At 32.9% G+C, this 22,598-nt stretch overlaps 1 protein-coding gene across 2 annotated transcripts; it reads right to left on the bottom strand.

Annotated features, from left to right (window-relative positions):
• Positions 1-7,795: 7,795 nt before the first annotated feature.
• LOC134695746 (large ribosomal subunit protein eL31-like) lies at positions 7,796-14,062 on the bottom strand. Of its 2 annotated transcripts, none has more exons than XM_063557150.1 (5): positions 13,961-14,062; positions 12,609-12,717; positions 10,127-10,252; positions 8,662-8,774; positions 7,796-7,963 (listed from the first exon to the last, which is right to left on the bottom strand). In XM_063557150.1, exons 2-5 carry the CDS (start codon positions 12,713-12,715, stop codon positions 7,932-7,934), a joined length of 378 nt encoding a protein of 125 aa, XP_063413220.1. In that variant the 5' UTR covers positions 12,716-12,717; positions 13,961-14,062; the 3' UTR covers positions 7,796-7,931. The 2 variants fall into 2 exon arrangements, with proteins under 2 accessions (XP_063413220.1, XP_063413221.1); XM_063557151.1 differs by lacking the exon at positions 13,961-14,062 and adding an exon at positions 13,768-13,777.
• Between the last annotated feature and the right edge of the window lie 8,536 nt (positions 14,063-22,598).

Here is a 22,598-nt window from a genome sequence, read left to right as displayed (position 1 = left end):
CTTTCCACTTTGCTTGTGCGAGTACTGCCTTGATGCGACATTAGCCTACTCTTTTTCGAAATCAACATGGGTGTAATTTACGCGCAATAGACATGATAGATCGGTTGTTCCTCTTAACACGTGTCATCAATTTAGCGTCCCCTTTCGACGGACTCACTGTCATCGTTTCTCATCAAGACCATACTCGCAAATGGTGTCAAGGAATAGCCGAAAATCCAGTTTTTGAAATTTTCATTCCAGAACGGGAATCCAACCAGGAACTTTTGTGTTTTTAGTCCAATGCGCTAACCACTATAAACCACCGTCCTGAACCACGGCTCTGGTAGTGCTATCATGATCTATCAGATTTAAAGGATAACATATTATTTTGTCAGTCAGCTGTGTACTCGGAAAATTAAGTGATGCATGAATAAACGGCGAGCGTGTGAATTTTGTATAAGTCAATGAGACAGTAACCACACTAATGAAATAGTTGAAAGACATCTAGAGGGAGATGTGTAGTTTTAAACAAAAGGCAGCTTTTCTCACACTATGTGGATGGCTCCAGAGGTGTTATTAGGACGCACGGTCATCAGATGTATTTTGTATACCCCTGGCTGTATTTATATATTTAAGTTAGATTAGTATCGAGAAAGTGAACATGTTATACTTTAGTTACTATTCTGTATGTGTATTAGCTTATTGTTTTTTGTTGTTGGCGTCTTTGCAACGTGTTAGCTGCTGGGTCCCGATCATATAAGCTTATTATATAAGAATAAGGACATGTGGTATGATTGCCACTGCCTGAGACACCGAAACAAAAAATATTAAAAGGTGTTCGCAATTTAAAGACAATGTAAGGCTTTCAACAAATAGAAAAACATCATACCATATAGTCGACCAAAAAAGGCACCAGTCAACATGTGAAATATGAGACTGGCAATTCAATTGATATAACTAACGACCTAATATATACCAACAGTATATTAAAGACCCCCTCATTAAACACGGATATGACCGGCATTAATCAAAACCCCCTTATTACAGACAGGCGCCTAACTCACCCTGCAAAAATAGTGTAACAGTAAAACATGCACTATAAAAATCTGTTGAATATGGCCGAACTCGTCGATACACAGCAGAAAATACAAGAATTCTGCAAGTATTGCATGGCAATACATAGTCCACTACCGGTTACGGTCCTTTAAAGTAGAATAAGTTAACACGATGTTTGTTTGGATAAATCAATTTGTCCTTTTGGATATTGATTAGTTCATGTTATCCTCGGGAAATCGTTGTACCGATTTTATAGTTTAGTTTATTTATGGAAACGGCAAACATTTTCCTTCACCTAGAGCGCTTCGATCCAAAAGAATTACGTACTTGTCTTTATTAGAATCGAAATATCGCCCAGGGTAAAATATTGGCAGTGGCTATTTGACCGGCACCGGCTAAATAGCAAATTTGCTATTTGACCGGCACCGGCAAAAAAGCAAATTTGCTATTTAGCCGGCACTGAATAAAACTGTTCATTGATGTGATTAGCAGAGAATAAAAAAGCTTATAATAGTTTAAAATCATTTTATCACAATTTCATGCAAGATTAAAAATACACTGAGTACAATAAAAAAAAATATATTGAAGATGTTCATAAATAAATAATTTATAAACTTATAATATTAATTAAAAGCATAAAAACACATTTGTATATAATACATTTTTAAATACAATGTATATTCTTTTCAAAAATATTATAAAAAAGTTGATGTCCAAATCTGTGTAAAATCTATGGTTTTAATATCCTGTCATGCTATAAGAATAGTGTTATGTAAAACTACATACAAGTCATCTTAAAAAAGACAATATTTAAAGTTGTTTGCTACGAATTTGAAAAGGACACATCATCATTTGCCATTGTTACAAAACCAGTTCTTTGCCTTTGAAAGTTGTTTTAATTTAGCACAAGATAAATGTTGCCACTCCAAACAGGAACTACACATTACACTGGCTTTCTTTGAATCTGCATCATGTGTGCATAGGATTCTTTTATTTCTCTTTATAAACGCTCTTAATAGCTTCCCATGCATCTTTTCGACAATACTTTTTGATTAAATTAATGTTTACAATTGAGTCCAAACAAGAGGCAGTTTAAAATTCAGGTCACCCTTGCTTCAACTTGATCCTCGGTTATTAAAATGTTGTTATTAGTAGCATGTTTTGCTAAACCGCTTCCAACAAACCGTCTAATAAAAGAAATCCGATTTCTTTGGAACTTTTCTTATGAAATGGTCAACAATTGCTTTTCGTGTACTCTTTTTTTGAAGACCGATGACTGCTTGTTGTATTTGTCCATTTCATTTCTCTATCACCGCTCTCTTTCTGCATGCTCCAGTTTTACTTCAGACCGTAGTTAAAACTGTTTCAGGATATATGCACAAGCATATGGTTTCACCAACTCTTGATATCTATATTCAGGTGAATCATTCAAGAATGCTGAAACAGAGTCCTCTTTTGAAATATACCACTAATTGTCTTGAGGTCTCGTTCAGTTCGCAAATAATTTACTAGTAAGGCAATCAGAAAGTGTTCAGCAAAATCTGGTAATGCGGAGTAATGATGTATCACAGAATTATAAGTATTTTAGAAAAAAAACATATATTTTAGTAATGAATACAAATGTGTTTTCATGCTTTTAAGGTGGTATGGGTGTCTTCCTCAATCTTGGATTGTAAAAAACAGAGAACCAAGTCCAGATTTTCTATTACTGAGTTAGCAAAATTTGATGCAGGAATGCAGATATTCAATGTGAATTGTCATTTAAAAGAACCAATTTGTAAAAATATAACTTATGAATATTAATATTTTTGCAAATGTTGATTATTTTTGGTTGTTTTTAACAATATTAAATTGGCATTTTAAGGGGAGGTTACTCTAAAACAGTGCATTTTAAAAGGATTGTAAATGGAATTTTCCTATTTTGCATTTTAGCCGGAAAAAACGTATGGTGACCCTATTTTGACTTTTGATATTGTCAAAGCATTTTCTGAAAGTTATCTTTTCCTTAAGTATTTAACAATTCTATCATCTTGTTTAGTTTCTAATCACAAAATGGTGTTTTTTCCTGTATAATCCATACAAAATGTGTCATTTTGTCACGTCCTGTAGCTTGAGAAAATGCGCGATGACCTATCATTTTTATTATATATTTCAACATATATCAATAGATACTACGTTTTTGAAAAGTATGAACAAATTCTATCATTTTTATTTTAGACTCCCATACCACCTTAATTGATATTGTAAAGTTATAAATTATTTATTTATGAACATCTTCAATATTGTTTTTATTGTACTATATTTCTAATGCTTCATATTTTTGTGATAAAATGATTTTAAATTATTATTAATTTTTCATTCTCTGCTAATCACATCAATGAACCGTTTTATTCAGTGCCGGCTAAATAGCAAATTTGCTATATTGCCGGTGCCTGTCAAATAGCAAATTTGCTATTTAGCCGGTGCCGGTCAAATAGCCACTGCCTAAAATATTTGTCATCAAGGGCAAACCCGAGGTAAAATTACGATATATTCAAACACCATGAATTATTTCTTAATAAAATATAAAAATATCTTGAAGAATGACAACAAATGTTGGAAACTGATTATATTTTATGAGAATTGAATTTTCCAAGTTAAAGGACCATAACTCTGCACAAAGTTACAAGACGGAACTAAATTCGAACTTGGTCTGCAATTACACCAAATTTAAAATCAATATCTTCAAGCATGGAAAAAAGTGAAAATATGATTTGCTGGAATGACAAACGGAGTGCAAACCTAACTTCGACTTCATTGGTAGACCAATGGGACTAAAAGAACATCCAACAAAATATGAGGATTCAATTTCTTATATACAAGCCAAGTGTAATACAACATTGAACGGAAACTTAATTCGATGAACTATGGTAACAATATTGATTCAATAATAATTTAATAGGTGCATTTGAACGCATCACACACATCAACTTAAACGAAGAAATTTTGTTAACCCATTGTTAATTTATATATGTACATGAAGGTGTGATAAAAAATTTAATTAAATTCCAGTAATGGACTATTAACATTATTACGTCTGTGTCATTAATGTGTACCAAATATTTTCTGAGCACCTGATCCAGGTTTTTTGTCTTTTTGTAATTTTAATATATGTTTTTTATTTAATTGGTCTTTTCACTACCTCTCTTTAGCAAATGACAGTCTCTATGTCAAAACTCGAGTCTCATTCATTTGACATTTTGACCAATATGCACTTAGCATTTTAAAATTTCCCTCTAATATACATGCGATGCCTTTGCTAGTCTTGTATGATTTTTAATTTTAGTTTCTTGTGTATAATTCGGAGTTTAGTATGACGTCCATAATCACTGTATTAGTATACATTTTTATAGGAACCAGCTGAAGGACACCTCCGGATGCAGGAGTTTCTCGCAACATTAATGACCCATTGGTGGACTTCGGCTGTTGTTGTCAGCTCTATGGTCTGGTTGTTGTCGCTTCGACACATTCTCTATTTCCTTTCTCCGTTTTAGGTCAACTTATCCTTTCTTCACAAGTCCTCACCTGGCCCGAGAACACAGTTATTTCGTAATGCATTTCTTTTAAACAATAAATTCAAATTAAAACCAGATGCTCCGCAGGGCGTAGCTTTATACGACCGCAGATGTTGAACCCTGAACGGTTGGGGCAAGTATGGACACAACATTCAAGCTGGATTCAGCTCTAAATTTGGATTGTGATTAAATAGTTGACACAGCATAGGTTTCTGACACAGAATGAATGTGTTCTAATGAACTTAATTTTTTTGTTTTCTCTTAGAGCAATTCACTATGCTGTTGAATATTAATCCTCTCAAAAAAATGTTTGAAGAAATTTTCTTTTTATTTATGAAATTTCAAACATTTGTCAAATGAGAAAATTGAACCCAATTTTGTAATCACATCCCCCTTTCCCTTATTCCAAAACTAATCTCAATTAAAATTTCTAATGGAGTTTGCAACAATAACTACTCATTTAAATACATCATAAAATATTAAGATGTAAAAAAACTGCTTGTTATCACTGAATGGTAAAGATTATTTTAATTTATCAGTTGGTAGTAAAAAGTGAATATACATTGTATATTGTATATATAACAAAGATTTAAGTTGATTCTGGACAAAGAAAGATAACTCCAAATAAAAAAAATTCTTACAATTAGATATTTCTAGCTTACTATTCTGGACAAAGAAAGATAACTCTAATTAAAAACAAAATTGCTATTTCACAATATTTTGCAATAAGATATTTCTTGCCATTGCGCAATACTGTGCAATTGAAAAGACTTGCTATTGCACAAAACTTAATATAATAATTTTAGATCCTGATTTGGACCAACTTGAAAACTGGGCCCATAATCAAAAATCTAAGTACATGTTTGGATTCAGCATATCAAAGAACCCCATGATTTCAATTTTTGTTAAAATCAAACTAAGTTTAATTTTGGACCCTTTGGACTTTAATGTAGACCAATTTGAAAACAAGACCAAAAATGAGGAATCTACATACACAGTTAGATTTGGCTTATCAAAGAACCCCATTTATTCAATTTTTGATGAAATCAAACAAAGTTTAATTTTGGACCCCGATTTGGACCAACTTGAAAACTGGGCTGATAATCAAGAATCTAAGTACATTTTTAGATTCAGCATATCAAAGAACCCAAACGATTAATTTTTTGTCAAAATCAAACGAAGTTTAATTTTGGACCCTTTGGACCTTAATGTAGACCAATTTGAAAAAGGGACAAAAGTTAAAAATCTACATACACAGTTAGATTCAAAGAACCCCAATTATTCAATTTTGATGAAATCAAACAAAGTTTAATTTTGGACCCTTTGGGCCCCTTATTCCTAAACTGTTGGGACCAAAACTCCCAAAATCATTACCAACCTTCCTTTTATGGTCATAAACCTTGAGTTTAAATTTCATAGATTTCTATTTACTTATACTAAAGTTATGGTGTGAAAACCAAGAAAAATGCTTATTTGGGTCCCTTTTTGGCCCCTAATTCCTAAACTGTTGTGACCTTAACTCCCAAAATCAATACCAACCTTCCTTTTGTGGTCATAAACATTGTGTTTAAATTTCATTATTTTCTATTTACTTAAACTAAAGTTATTGTGCGAAAACCAAGAATAATGCTTATTTGGGTCCTTTTGTGGCCCCTAATTCCTACACTGTTGAAATCAAAACTCCCAAAATCAATCCCAACCTTTCTTTAGTGGTCATAAACCTTGTGTCAAAATTTCATAGATTTCTATTAACTTAAACTAAAGTTATAGTGCGAAAACCAAGAAAATGCTTATTTGGGCCCTTTTTGGCCCCTTTTTGGCCCCTAATTCCTAAAATGTTGGGACCAAAACTCCCAAAATCAATACCAACCTTCCTTTTGTGGTCATAAACCTTGTGATAAAATTTTATAGATTTATATTCACTTTTACTAAAGTTAGAGTGCGAAAACTAAAAGTATTCGGACGACTACGACGAGGATGACGACGCCAACGTGATAGCAAAATACGACGAAAATTTTTTCAAAATTTGCGGTCGTATAAAAATCACACCTGCTCTTTCTCAAAAAGATTCTTACAGCAAAGTGTACTACCAGTGAGACAAATAAAATCAAAATTATAGAAAATTCTACCAGCTCTAACTCAAAATATTGACAATTCTGTGTTAAGAGGGTGTTAAAATCAGTTTGACAGCTTCAGACGTGATAAAATTTGACCTTTTTGAACTGGACCAAATCACTTAACAAAGATTCAGCACCCAAAATTTTTAAACATGTAATTACAACCCCCAACTTAATATTTCATGCATTTAATATCAAGAAATAAATTTGGAAAGCGTATCAAATAAAACATGCAAGTTATACACTGTTTACACTAGGGACTATATTTGTAGACAAAGAAAACCAAAGGACGATAACTGTGTCCTTGGACCACCTATCAATTGAACTAAGAAATAGTCGGGTACAATGCAAGATATCTCTTGAGATCTAAGAAGTGATTCTTTATTGGAACTTCTGCTTCCTCAAACAACTGAACAAGGCACTATGATACTGTAAATTCATAAATTATTGCGAGAAATGCGAGAGTTGTAAACGCAATAATTTAAACTCGCATTTAGAAACTTTTTATATGAATTAAACAGGATTTTTCTCAAAATCGTAAAAAATAAAATTGCATTTTAGTCTCAAATGACAAAATCGCAATAATAAATGCACGCAATAATTTCTGAATTTACAGTATACCATTAGTGCTGAAAGTGACTGATAGTTGTAACTTATATGATTTTAAGTCCCTCGTGGAGATTTCCCCATTAGAAATCATACCATGAATACTTTTTTTGAAATTAAACACCAATGATCTATCTATCAATCCTTAATTCTAAATGGAGACAAATATTTGAATAAAAAATAGAAATCAAACTTCTTATTGTTTAAATTTTCTTATACAAAACAGAGAAATTAATAACTTGTCTGTCTGCAAATCAAAGTGATGGGTGATTGCTGTAGATCCCAATTTGCAACAATACAATATTCAAGACATTTGAAAATGCTGACAGAACTGTGGATGATCAATTAAATCACACAATATGCATGTTACCATTTAAAGGTCAGGAATGAAATATGAACCGGGAGGGACTGAATCATCCAGGTCGCTCAATCCTCCAGAATTAGAACACATCATGACATGAAAATAAACGAATCAACCTTAGATGGTCTAAAAATATCAAATGAAAAATAATCGCCATGGAATATTGTGTTGTCTCCCATTAGGCTTTGTGTTGATTTGAAAAGGAAATTGCTAGTACAAAAACAAACATTTTTTTTTTGATTTTTTCTTTATTACAGTCTATTCACTGTCCACATTCAAAGTATGTGTTCCTACAAAGAAAGAAAAGACAAAATCAGTCAACAAAACAAATTTCTCCACACATTGAACATACATTTACTATCACAAATGTAATACCTTAAGGTAAATGTTTTGTTTCATTATGATGATTGTGTGTAGATGTAAGAAAATGTGGAAGGAGTGCTAATGAGATAACTCTCCATGTGTATGTTTATTTTTTTTTTACTTTTAGTGTAATAGTAGTACGTAAATATTTTTGGAAATCAATGCTAAAATATTTATGTAGTCAAATTTGTTTGTTAATGTAGTTTTTTTTCACATTCACTCTTGTACGATAAAATAAGATATTAATTTGCTTGGAAAATGTGAGGAAAACTGTAACTAAAACAAGTTGAAAATTCAATACAATCTCTTCCGTCATAAAATAAACTGATTGTTGTTGATATTACTTTTAATAATGACTACAGACATATTTCTTTCAAGAAAAAATAAACAAAAACATATATTTATGACCATTGTCTGCAGTAAGAAGATATACCAAGCAGTACTCATTGTGATATCAGACCAAAATACAGGAATCTCGTAGATGTATGCAACAATCTAAGGTTACCACTTAAACAATAATCTGCAATTACCTTGTTTCATTGTTTCTCAACAGAGTAAAAAGTTACTTTTAAATTGACCAACATGGGATGTACAGTACACATTATGGAAACCACACAATACATACCTTTAAATGATGCACAAGGTACAAATGTGACGAGTGTGTACAGTCTGTGAACAGAATCTTCATCGTCGTTTCTCTTTCTAGCCAGACGTACTCTTACTCTGAAGGGGACGCTCCTGAAAAACAAAAATCAACTGAAATTATTTGTCTTATGATTGTTGCCCATGATCACATACATGTATCTGTCAGGATTACACATTTTACAGGTATTTTTAATAGAACCAGAAGACGTAGATCTATACACAATGTAATGTACAAGAAAACATAGTCAAATTTAAATGGGTTATTTTCAATGTCTAAATAATTTCTGTCTGATCTTTTAAGGTTGTAAATATGAATTTGGCCAAAAAAATGTAACATATAACCTATTGTTGTTAATGAAATGTTAGAACTTTTCGATCTGCATTTCACAAATTCGTGACAGTTTGCTTCATATATAAAGATTATAATTAAAGTCAAGGGTACTTCATTTATCATCTAAATATCAAATCTCAATTTTAAAGGTCACACTTTAAGGGACATGATTTTTGAAGGAATGGATTATTGCAAAAAGCATCAACCATCAAAATTAACCTGTATTTATGGATCATGAAATTGTGTTTAATTCCTATTAGATTTGTGAAGTGGTACATGTGGCACTTTGAATATCTTCTGGAAACCAAAAGATTGACACTCAGTTGAAAAGATGTGCAACTATTTAAAACACACTGTTCCAAGTCAGGGCATAAAAATCAATATTTTTACTTTTCCAATTAAAAGTGTTCTACAGTCAGGGGTGCTACTTACACAAGTGATTTCATTATCACCTATTTCAGTGATTTGATAAATTCAGTTATCACCTATTTAAGTGATTGTGGCATTTCCCATATTTTCACGAACTTTTCTATAATTTTCCTACATAGATCAATTATCCCTTTTTCTATGGATATTAACTTCACCAGTGCGCTTGGGCAGTAAGTTAGCGCGCTAAAGCTTATAAAAGTACCCTATGGAATTGTTCTGTTATCAAATATACATGAACTACTCTGACTATCAGACAAAGGTCAACAATATTAGGAAACCCGATTGATTTTCTTCAGAGTTAGAATAATATGCTTCAAAGTTTTGTCCTGATCTACAAATTATTCCAGAAAATGCATATTTTAAATAAATTGTAAAAACTGACAGGCTTATGAAAAAAAAAACAGTTTCTAGAAGTACATAGTTGTTTTTTTCAATGGAAATATAGTCTTTTTACCAATAAAAAAATCAAACTTGTGAGAAAAATATCAAGAAAAGTTATAAACACTTATTGAAGTGATCTTTTCAAATTACTTGTTTCAGTAATTTTAAAAAGCCTGTGTCTATTTAAAGATATTTTTTTTAATATTTCACAGCCAAAATCACTTGAAGAAGTGATTCTGAAATCACTTGTTTAAGTAGTACCCCTGACTGTTCTATGTAAAAGATTGTTTTAGTCTATGCATACCTAACTCCCTTAGACCACAAGTGTTTGTTCAGTCTTGTGTCAATTCTGATATCAGGGGTTCCCATCATCTTCTCTGCAAATTGTCTGACAGCTTTGATGGCTCTGGGGGCCCTCTTTTTAAATCCACTGAAAATAAATAATTAATTTAAATATTTCTATAAAAATATATTTCTAAATTTTATATTATCAGCCTTCCAGATACTACTTTAATTCTGCTAACAGTCTGATATGCCTGGCACCCCATGAAATGTTGTTTCCCATTTTGACATATCAAAGCTTTTTATAACCGAACCTCAAAAAAGATTTTTTCTTATTGTTCAAGACTGAATATTAATGGTGAACAATAATTTGTTGGGTAGTTGACTCATGAGCAACAATACCACAATACAACTACTTTTTTCATTAAGATTTAGTTAATTTATGTTTTGAATATCAGTTTAAAAATACTTAACTTGAGTACAATAACCTACATTAGTAAAACTTTTCAGAGAAATCACAAGTAATGAAACTGACTAAACATTTGAGTAAATTATAAGTTTAAGCGGTCAAGAAAGTGAAAGTGAAAAGAAAACTGAATATCTTGCTATCTATTTCTTCATTTATATAAGACAAACACATTTCCTAACACACCATTTCAGAATCTAATATATTAATGCTTTTTGGGAAATATTTACAAAAAGCTAACAATGAAATGGTCTGCTTTTCTAACAAAATCCTCAGCAACAAAGTACTGTTATACCTATGTTCCATGTCAGAGGGAGGATTGGGATCCAGCTAGATGTAGCATGTTTTAACCAGAAACATTCTGTATGTTTGTGCCTGTCGCAAAATTCAGTGATTGTCGACTCGTTTGATGGTGTTAATTATGTTAAATATTCGTTTAAAAAAAAAAATTGTACATAAATTTGAACGTTGGTTTTCACTTTCGAATTGTTTTACATTTGTCATTTCAGGGCCTTTTACTATATATATGCGGTATGGCCTTTGCTCATTGTTGAAGGCTGTGCGATGTCCTATAGTTATTAATTTCCGTGTCATTTGCCATTTTGGCCTACTGTGGAGAGTTGTCTCATTGGCAAGGACACCACATCTTCTTCTCTGTATTAAGGAACAAATTTGTTTTCATTTTGAATGCACACACAAACTAGAGGCTCTCAAGAGCCTGTGTCGCTCACCTGTTAATGTGTTTACTGATGTCGGCCATCTTCGTTGGTAGGAGGGGTCATTAGACACTTTTTTTAAAAATAGATACCCTTGTATTATGATTGTGGCCAAGTTTGGTTAAATTTGGCCAAGTAGTTTTAGTTTTCAAGTTACAAAAATGACAAAAAGTTCTTAAATATTGACTATAAAGGGCAATAACTCCTTAAGGGGTCCTCTAACAATTTTGATCATGCTGACTTATTTGTAGATCTTACTTTGCTAAACATTATTGCTGTTTACAGTTAATCTCTATCTATAATAGTATTCAAGATAATAACCAAAAACTGCAAAATTTCCTTAAAATCACCAATTTTAGGACAGCAACCCAACAACAGGTTGTCTGATTCAACTGAAAATTTGTGAGGGGATATATCTTATTCTGATGGACATTAAAATCTTGAAAGATTTGCCCTAAATGTCTTAGTTTCAAAGGTATAAAGCAAAAACTGCATTTTACCACTATGTTCTAATTTTAGTCATGTCGGCCATTTTGTTTGGAAGGCTGAGTCATCGGACACATTTTTTAAACTATAAACCACAATGATAATTGTGGACAAGTTTGGTAAAATTTGGCAAAGCAGTTTTAGAGAAGAAGATTTTTAGAAAAGTTACAAAAAATGACGAAAAGTTGATAAAAATTGACTATAAAGGGCAATAACTCCTTAAGGAGTCGACTGACAATTTTGATCATGTTGACTTATTTGTAGGTCTTACTTTGCTGAACATTATTGCTGTTTACAGTTTATCTCTATCTATAATAGTATTCAAGATAATAACCAAAAACTGCAAAATTTCCTTAAAATAACCATTTCAGGGGCAGCAACCCAACAACAGGTTGTCTGATTCTTCTGAAAATTTCAGGGCAGATAGATCTTGACCTGATCAACAATTTGACCCTTTGTCAGATTTGCTCTAAATGCTTTGGTTTTTGAGTTATAAGCCAAAAACTGCATTTTACCCCTATGTTCTATTTTTAGCCATGGCAGCCATCTTAGTTGGTTTGACAGGTCACGCCACACATTTTTTAAACTAGATACCCCAAGGATGATTGTGGCCAAGTTTGGTAGAATTTGGTCCAGTAGTTTCAGAGGAGAAGATTTTTGTAAAAGTTTACGGACGACGGACGACAGACGCAGGACGACGGACGCAGGACGACGGACGCCAAGTGATGAGAAAAGCTCACTTGACCTTTCAGGTCAGGTGAGCTAAAAAGTGACATGATATTATCCATAGTCCTTTAAAATTTGCAACAGCACAGTTATACGACTTGACAACTTACATTCCATGGATTCTCTTGTGTATGTTAATGGTGCATTCTTTTGTGATGACCTCGTTTGTCACCTTCTTCTTTTTCTCACCCTTGCCAGCACCTTTTCTGGGAGCCATTTCTACAAAATATAAATATATAAGTCAACTAATTAATGATACATGAATGGACTCATTTATCTGCTTATACAAAAATAAGATGTAGTTTGATTCACATAATAATGATTGCAAATGATCCTTGAATGGAGTATTTTTTAATCAACAGCATTGTCCTATATTTATTTATTTAGTTAAAAATAAAGTTGAATTCTTTGATTCGCTGTTTTATGTCACGCCCGCAAACAAATTGAAAACTTAACGGAATTAAGTGCAAATAAGACATTGTATATCCACGATTGAATAGGAAAAATTAGAGAGAACCCAAATGAAAACTGAATGGTATAAGAGTCCTTATGAAAAATCCTTGGTCATCGTGGCATCGAATAGCAGTGGGGAACAGTGCATGCCATCGCGGCATATGCCATCGCGGCATATGCCATGTATAGCTTTGAAAGGGTTAAGGTGAAAACGCCTTTACAAATAACCTAGGAAGTTTGGAGTTGGAAGAAAAAAATCTCTGCAGAAAGACTTTTGGTCCTTTCAAATTTGCGACTCTCTAACTCTGTTCTCAAGACTTTTTATCCTGGGGCATTCTCTCCGTTTACAATTCTGACCTTACAAACAGTACATATATGTATCAAGCTAATTTTCTCATCGATATGTATTACAATTTTACACAGATACAAATATGTCATCAAGTCTTCCATGTATGTAAAGTCTTCAACTTTATTTTACTCTTCAAAGGTCCTGGGGTCGGATCAACTTGGGACGTTTACACTTTGAGACCTTTCAGAACAAATAAACATCCAAGAATTTGAAAATGAAACATGGTTGCCTTCAAAATCACATGACAAATATTTCATACAATGTAGGATGTTTCGTGTGGGATGCAATACTCATTGAAGTTAACATTTGAAAGTAAAACTTTCATCGTTTAAAGTGTAATTTCACGAATTACGATGAATATCATTGCATAAATTGTACATCGGCTGATATTCATTATTCCTTCACAGGCTAACTCAATTGTTGTTATATAAAATGTTAAAAAAAAGTAAGTAATTTGCCGTCAATACCGAGTAGTAAACAGTGAAAGGTTGCCTTGGAATGTCAGGTTTTCGATGTTTACACCATTTGAACAGGCAACAAAGAAAGTATATTTTGAAAAATATTGTGTCTATGCTTTGTTTTATTTGGAGAAAGTACTTGTATGGTGAACATTTTGTTCAGATGGCTACAGATTATAACTTAAATAAAAATTAAACCCACTTTCAATGTGTTAATAAACGGAAAAGGAAGTTGCTACCAAGGGAGGTAACGTTGGACAAACAAGAGTCCATCTAACTACCAAAGTACTCTTACGATAACAACACACACGGACTTAATTTAATTCGCCGCGTTTGTATTGTAAGTTACATGTTTTAAAAAATGAATTGATAGAATAAAATACAAATATAATCTTTTATCCTACTAATTTGAGAATATATAACAAAAGAAATTAAATAAAGAAATCAAAACATGATTGATCGAAACGGAAATATTAAAAAAAGAAAAAGAAAAGGGAAACTGTGACAATGTAAACCCAGACAACATGAGTATGTTGGCCCAACATTGGCACAACGTACATCATTGCATTGGCCCATCGTTGTATTTTAACGTTGGCCCAACGTATAAGTGCAATACATAGAGCCAACGTTGGCCCATCATGCGCGTAGCTACGTTTACGTCAAAACGCCCGGGCGTACACTTGAATTGGGTAAACAATATATTTTCATCTAAATAAAAATGAAAGAATTGGTTAACAGTACATCAATCTTCTAAGTCTTTCCTCAATGGATTGAAATGTGGTTTGCATTTTTTGTCGAGCTATTGACATTTATGTCGCGAAAGCGAGACATTTCGGTCCTAAATATCGTCGGCGGTGTCAATAATATAACTATATGTACATGTAGGTTCATTACGTGGTACGTGGTTAAAGTTTGAAGATACCAATCAATAACTTTGTCAAACCTTCGTAAAATTTTACGGTAGCTGGACAAAAACTGTTTATTGCCAAACGAGTATTGAGAGCAAAATGAAGAAATTATATATGATGAGTTCTGTATTTTATGAATAAAAGGATTTTTTTTTGCATCAGTTTACAATCTTGGGTTAAAATTTGTTACATATCAATTATTTTTTTAAACCTTCGTCAGTAAACTTTTTTGAATTTTTTTTTTTCATGGTTAATTTCTGTATCATTTGTTATCGTTCATTTTTCAGTTTTATACTGACAGGCGAAATTTTAATCAGACTGGCCTGGTCACCGTTTAATAACATATTGACAGGGAGGCAAGCTTTCAAATACCTTTTTCATTGAAATGAGATTACGACTTCGGCTGAGAAGGCATGGTATATATCGTCCATTACATATATTAATAACATTTTGTGTACAAATAAAATATTCTTTTTGAAGACAAAACCAGTTAAATATATTTAACAAAACTATCTGTCACAGTGATATATATGAGGGTCTGGATTGGGGACAACAGGGAGGTTTTTTTTTTGGGGGGGGCATCATTTCTATATTTCTTTGTTCTGTCATTCTTTTGGTCATTCTTATCTTATTCAGTAAGAAATATGCTTATTATTTCAGTTAAGTGTCCCTTTTGAATTTGCCGTTGTACTACACAAATGAAACCATTTATCAATTTTGATCAATATCTGATTGAAACCAAACACGGAAAAATATATATATTTCGAATTATTTGTGATAAATTAGATAATGGATAACAATCAAATAGATCAGCTGAAATTAGTTATGTCGTCCTGACGGATGTCGGGTGACATATTGTTATTATACGATTCTTTTTTTCATTCAGGCCCCTCATCAAGGTTCGGGCGTACACGTAAAAATGACCTAGCTACGCCACTGCCCATTGTATGAAAAACGAAATCCATGTTGGCACAACGTTGGACCAACGTAGAAATATCTTTTCTTATGTTGGCACTATGTTGGTCCAAGGTAGGTATTTCTCATTTTTATATTGGCAATACCTTGGTCTATTGTTTCAACCAAATTACAATGGATGCTGCATGAGGAGCTGTATATGATAAATACTCCGGAACGGAATTTTTGTATTACCCATTGTTGTTACTGTCCTTGTTTTTTTCATGAACTTTGCCTCTTTAATTTTATTTATTGTGTGACGCTAAGATATTTCTTTGGCAATGTTTGATGGATCGAACAGATAAACTCTGTGTCATTTGGTGTCTTGTAAAGAGTTGTCTCATTAGCAATCATACCACATCTTCTTTTTTCATATCAATTTCATTTATTTCTTTAACAGAACAAATGATGTATGGCTTATGGCTAGGCGATCATACAAATAGTTTTTTCGGAGATGTAATTTTAGTTGTATTGGTTCCAGATCCAAAATGAAAATTAAATAATTCAGAAGATGAAACTTTATTTATTTTAAATTTGATATCATTGGTCGTCACCACGAGTAGTGTCCTCCTCAATTTGAACTTCAACAGTGTCATTATTATTTATATATGTTATTCTTTTTTTTTTCCCCTTCTCTGTTTCTTGCAACCTTCTCTGTCAAGGCTTAAGCGCCGCCAATCTTTAGCTGCATCATCTATCTCCTTATCCGAAGACTCTTTACAGATATGTTTTTTTCTAACCGACTCTGTAAATTATAAAGTTATAAGTAAACTTGAATTGCGTATTTGTCAAATCATGCGTGCGTAATCTCCCTTCTAGATATGTAATATAAATTAATGTATATTCTAAATAGTTTCAACACTATTTAATACAAACTAAAATCTTAAATGACCATTTTTTTATATTGGTTATTTGTCTAATGGTCAGAAATTCATTAGTATTAGACGGTTTTGTGGGTATAACAAACCCTTATTACTATTATTTCAGAATTGTGTATCATACTTTATATATTCGTAATATACATGATATATAAAGAATAATTTAGATGTGTATTAATGAATAGTTATATATTTGATATATAAAAACACTGTTACACATTCAAGTGTGTATATGATTTCACAAATATATCGTATCTGTTTGCATGCGATTTAGAAATACAATAAAACTAACAAATTCATTCATATTTTAATGAAGTAGAAATCATTATACCACATTTTTGAAACATTACGGAATAAGGTACATCTTAAGACAATTTTATTCAGTTAACTTCAGTAATGATCATACATGTTGTGGTTATAGATTTATATAATTTACCATTTGTTTGAAGATACTAATGTTCAGTGGCAAACATTTCATGATAATTAATAGGATTGAAATGATTTAAAATCTAGAAAATATTTCGCCCGAAACGTATAAACTTCAAGATCAGCATTATAAAATGATAGAAATTAATATATGTTTTGATTTTTAACAACATTCCTCAGATTAAAAAATCATATTGTACATGTATTTGTCATTCTGAATCGTATATATTAGATTTTTTAGAGTTACAACTTACATGTTACTATCTTTCTCTTTGAATCTCAGATGGCATGATTTTCTCTTTTTGTTTTCTTCTTATCACTGCTTTCTTACAAATACACAACAGGAAATAATCACAAAAGTGACCATCCCATTACATTCAGATTTCCTATAAACTTAATTACCATAGCAACTATCTTTGAAATTTGTCAAACATATGGTCAACCTTATCAGAATGGGCTTGATTAACAGACTGGCTGTATCAAATATCACTCTGCATATAATTGCTATTATTATGTTTCACTGTATGAATAAAGTTATTATAAATAATGATTGCAATAAATTTTAATTTTTAACCAGGCAATCTATGTTTACGATATATATTTTTTTTATTACCGTAATAATATTCCAGTACTATACATCTTACCTGACTTATATATAGAGTATAATATATGATCACGCAATGTTGGGCCAGCATTGGCCCAACATATAGAGTTGTAAATGTAATTTCAGTTGATAAACACTTTCGGTATAACATTAACTTTTCATAAAGACTGCTGCAATCGAAATTATCCGCCTCCCAAGAGAAATAAAGCGTAAAATATTATATTATCAATTCTATTAACAAAATTTCATATCGGCCCTATGTTAATGCCAACATTTGCCCGATTATGTATAACCAACATGAGATAATAATATGAATTTACAACAACAGACTAACGTTGGGCCAATGTTGTGCAGCCGACACCAACGTGCGACCAATGTTCCGACAATATGCCAACGTTGGGCCAATGTTGTGCAGCCAACATAAACTTGCGACCAACGGACCGACAATTTGCCAACGTTGGGCAAATGTTGTGCAGCCAACATAAACTTGCGACCAACGAACCGACAATTTGCCAACGTTGGGCCAATGTTGTGAAGCCAACACCAACGGTCGACCAACGGGCCGACCATTTGCCAACGTTGGCCCATTGTTAGTCTGCTGACTGGGAAAGTGGCTTTATATTCATGCCAAGAAACTGCCTCCGTTTAAATTCTGAAAATACCCATGGAGCAAATTACATGGATGACACGCCACGTACATGAAGGTCATAAATTAATTTCTTGAATGAAATCAAATCTTTAACTACTATAATGCTGGGTGCCGTAGGTAAGGATCGGAATTTTTTAGCGAGGATTTCTTGGCATGTAACAGATAGAAAACTCAGGGTTAGAATTCATAGAAGAGAAAAAGGGGCATTGGCAAATATACTGAACGACTTTAGAAACGCAACACTCATTTTGTTGATTTTTTTTTTACAATTCTTGTTTGATTTTCTTACAACTACTTTGCATGTTCACATACTTCTTTCTCCGTAAAAACAATCAAAATCTGACTTACCTGTGGTTATTGAACATACCGAATTTTTGAAGTCGCACGAATTTCTTAAACGAAATTTTGGAACCATGAAAGATTGTTTCAGTTGTTTTGCTTTGTGAAACAGTTCTTTCAATCCTTTGCCTCGCTTGAACCAGTTTAAAAATGTTGCATCTCCATATTTTGCCAAGACTGAGAAACAAAAAACTGAATTACCCCTTAGGAATACTGCAAACATTAAAACATAAACGTGCTGCAATCATACTGTATGACTTCAGATACTCGTCTTACTGTCCTTCCGACAACGATACAAGTAGACAAGATTTGTTCCTGGCCATCAATGAACAGATAAACGTAACGTTTAGTGACAATGAAACGTCAACAGAATTTGATTACGCAACGTCATTTGCCAGACATGTTTAGTGGGTCTCATTGGGGTCTAAGCGTGACGCGGGATTGCCAATTTTTCGTAAGCGCGAAACGTGAAATTCAAATTATTGTGTCGTGAAAACGGGAAATTAGGTCTTGCGGGACCCGGGAAATGACAAAAAAATGAAAATTGCTTACGTACATAGTGTAAGCGGGATACGGGAATCTGACAAAACAGTAAGCGGGATCCGGGATCGGAACCCCCCAATGAGACCCCCTGTTTACGGCCGCAACGTCAACTGCTAATCAAATTGCCGTGTGCCATAGAGTACAGATTCATACCATAAATGTTTCCCATCAACTGAATTGCCAAAAATCGACCGAAGGAAAACCTTAAAAGCCATCAAGTTCCAACCGCATAATTGCCAAAACCATTTAATGGGTTGAACAAATGCAAAACCAGAAAGTGTAAAACAGAACCCAAAACATGTCAGACAGAATTTGTTGACCTTTCTGACAATTATTTTGGCGTTTGTAACATGCAGTCATCGCTTTTGACGGGGACACATTCATTCAAAAATAACACAAAAATAATCTAGTGTTGCGTTTCTAAAGTTGGTCAGTATATTTCGTGTATAATTCAAACACAGAGAGGATTACCCCGGCATCCTTTGCCAAAAAAAAAAAAAAAAGGTGGGTGGGGTAGAGGTGGTCCAAAGGGAAAATTTTTATCTTATGAATTCTTCATTTGAAAGATTTTTTTTATCAAATTAAAAGAGAGAAAATCAAATGTAAGACAAATTGTAAATAGTCTTTCTTCCTTTCTCCCATGCCAATAAATTGCCTCCGTTGAACTGATTTTTGCAAATAACCGGCATGGAGCAAATTACATGAATGATTCAGTGATATTGACCATTTGGTATATTGCCGTATTCTAAACGACACGTACATGAAGGTCATAAATTCATTTATTGAATAAGATCAAATCTTTAACTTCTAATGGGTGCCGCAGTAGGTCGACCGGAATTTTTAGCGAGAATTTCTTGGCATGTATTCATAATCTGACAAGGATTTGTAAAGTAACATTTAGTTTTTATAGTACATGTACTGAATGTGTTTTCGTATTTATTAGTTTTTATGAATTATTATTACTCAATTTTTGCTAAACGATTTTAATTATTAATTTTTACCTATCTCTTATATGTATAATTATTGTCACATTTTCAGAAATACATCATGATCATGTTGTCTCAAACAAGAATACGTGATTCTGTTTATCAGATTTGATTGCAAGAATTTAATTTGGCTGATATTAAATTTGTTGACTTCAATGTTCTTGTAAATAACAGTGTTTGCAACGATTTAAAGAAGATTGAACGTTTTTTTTTAAAACTGGCTTCGAGTGAAGTAAATTCCGAAGATAAATTCTGGCCCCACTTCTTTATTGATTCGTAGATAGAGTCTCTCGTGGTCATTAGTAATTTGTCCTTACGAAACAAAATACGTCGACTCGGGAAAATAACATCAAGGCCAATACCGTATAGTCAACTACATGTACAAAAGGCCACGGAATGACAAATGTAAAAAAAATCAAACAAGACAAATAACGACCTAATTTTATTTTCAAAAAATCAGAACGAAAGACAAAGACAGCAACACATGACAACCAGTGAATTACAGGGTCCTGGCTAGTGACAAGCACATACATACGTAGAGAATATGACGGGGTTAAATATATAGGCGGGGTCCCAACCCTCTCCTAACCTGGGACAGTGTTGGAACAGTACACCATAAGAACGAACTATAAAAATCAGTTGAAAAAGGCTTAACTCATCATATGGATACAAATAGAAAAACATCTAACAAATACACAGAGTGGACGTGACCGGGTACTTGTACATCCCAAAAAAAAAAGATAATAAGTCTACAGACGTAAGAGTACTCGCATTTACTGCCAGCTAGTTCAAAGCCATTAACTAATTAAGTCTTGTGGATATCGAATGCTTATATTTAGCAGATTCCCAGCCCCGGCTACGGAATTTAAGGAACAGAACATACCCTTTCTTGTCTATACGATATTTGTTGATGTCTAATTGATGTACTAAACTAAAACATTGCATGCCAATAAATCGTTGCAAGAATATATATATCGTGTACATATTTCACATCTTAAAACCTCTTTAGTCAATACATGTCTCTGTCTCCATATGATAATTGTGTGCCAAAGATTATATCTCACTTTAAAGGTTATGCAGACGAATATCAGAAATTCTAAGACCATTAGCAAAACCTCGTAAAATGTTTAAGCGCTCTTCTTAATGTAATATAGACATTGTAAGGATTGAGTTTAATAGGTTGTAGGATGCAGTCTGTAAAAGAACAATGATAATACAATAAATAAACTATGTTATAGTACGAAGAATACATCGGTCATGTACATGTAACATGTGTATAGTATTTTAACTTTCACTATATATTTCCAGGCTTATGGAAGAACCAAAGGGATTTTATTTTGTATTTTTATTAAGCCCCATTTATGGGCATTACATTTTCTGGTCTGTGCGTCCTGTCATCCGTTCGTCCGTTCGTCCGTTTGTCCGTCCGTTCCAGCCACTCCAGGTTAAAGTTTTTGGTTGAGGTAGTTTTTGATGAAGTTGAAGTCCAATCAATTTGAAACTTAGTCAACATGTTTCCTATGATGCGATCTTTCTAATTTTAATGCCAAATTAGGGATTTTATCCCATTTTCATGGTTCACTGAACATAGAAAATGATAGTGCATATGGGGCATCCGTGTACTTGGGACACATTCTTGTTATGAAGTAAATATATATTCAAAACACCCTGACAGTTTATTTTGCTAGACTGTCAAAAAAACCCAACAGAATTGGGTTTTTTTCACATGTACGTTCAGCTGTTACAGTTATCTTCGGGTCTTGACTTGTCATATTGTCTCTTTAGATGGGATTTCTTGTCTATTGACTATAGCTTTTATAACTATCGAATATTTTTTTCTATATTAAACATTCTGTTAACATACATGTAGCAGTTGATGATCCACTTAATGAATTTACCCGCTGCATTTGTTTGCACCTGTCCTAAGCCAGGAATCCGATGTTCAATATGGAGTTTAATGCAGGTTATATCGTTGGTTTTCCTGTTTGAGTAGTTTTACACTAGTCATTCTGGGCCTTTAATAGTTTGCTTTTCGGTGTGAGCCAATGTTCCGTGTGGAAGACTGAACTTTGACCTATAATGATTTAATAATTAAATATTTTGTGTGTCGGAATAATTATAAAGAAGCCTTTCAGGAATATTACAGAGCGCATATTCATTGTTGTATGTGACTGTGTAAATTTCTATCTGCAAGTACGATTTACCATCGATTCAACTTTGTCACACGGTTATACCATATAGTAAAATTTCAATGGTAATTAGTTATCAAAGTACCAGGATTATAATTTTGTACTCCAGACGCGCGTTTCGTCTACATAAGACTCATCAGTGACGCTCATATTAAAATTATTTTTTAAAGCCAAGCAAGTTCAAAGTTGAAGAGCATTGAGGATCCAAAACTTCAAACAGTTGTGTCGAATACGGCTAAGGTAATCTATTCCTGGGATTAAAAATCCATAGTTTTCGAAAAATTCAAAGTTTTGTAAACGGGAAACTTATAAAAATGACCACGATATTGATTTTCATGTCAACACCTATGTGTAGACTACTGAG

This window comes from Mytilus trossulus, chromosome 14 (genome assembly GCF_036588685.1).
Source record: "Mytilus trossulus isolate FHL-02 chromosome 14, PNRI_Mtr1.1.1.hap1, whole genome shotgun sequence".
Classification (NCBI taxonomy): domain Eukaryota; kingdom Metazoa; phylum Mollusca; class Bivalvia; order Mytilida; family Mytilidae; genus Mytilus; species Mytilus trossulus.
The sequence above is the reverse complement of the archived record's forward strand: the minus strand, read 5'-3'. Positions and strand labels throughout refer to the sequence as shown.

What these genes read in the sequence shown, in the direction of transcription:
- LOC134695746 (XM_063557150.1), bottom strand. Translation starts at nt 12,715, where the DNA reads ATGGCTCCCAGAAAAGGTGCTGGCAAGGGTGAGAAAAAGAAGAAGGTG. An exon ending in CACAAGAGAATCCATGGAAT is followed by an intron (nt 10,253 to 12,608) that starts GTAAGTTGTCAA and finishes ATTTATTTTCAG; the next exon opens with TGGATTTAAAAAGAGGGCCC. An exon ending in TTGTGGTCTAAGGGAGTTAG is followed by an intron (nt 8,775 to 10,126) that starts GTATGCATAGAC and finishes TTTGTTTTTCAG; the next exon opens with GAGCGTCCCCTTCAGAGTAA.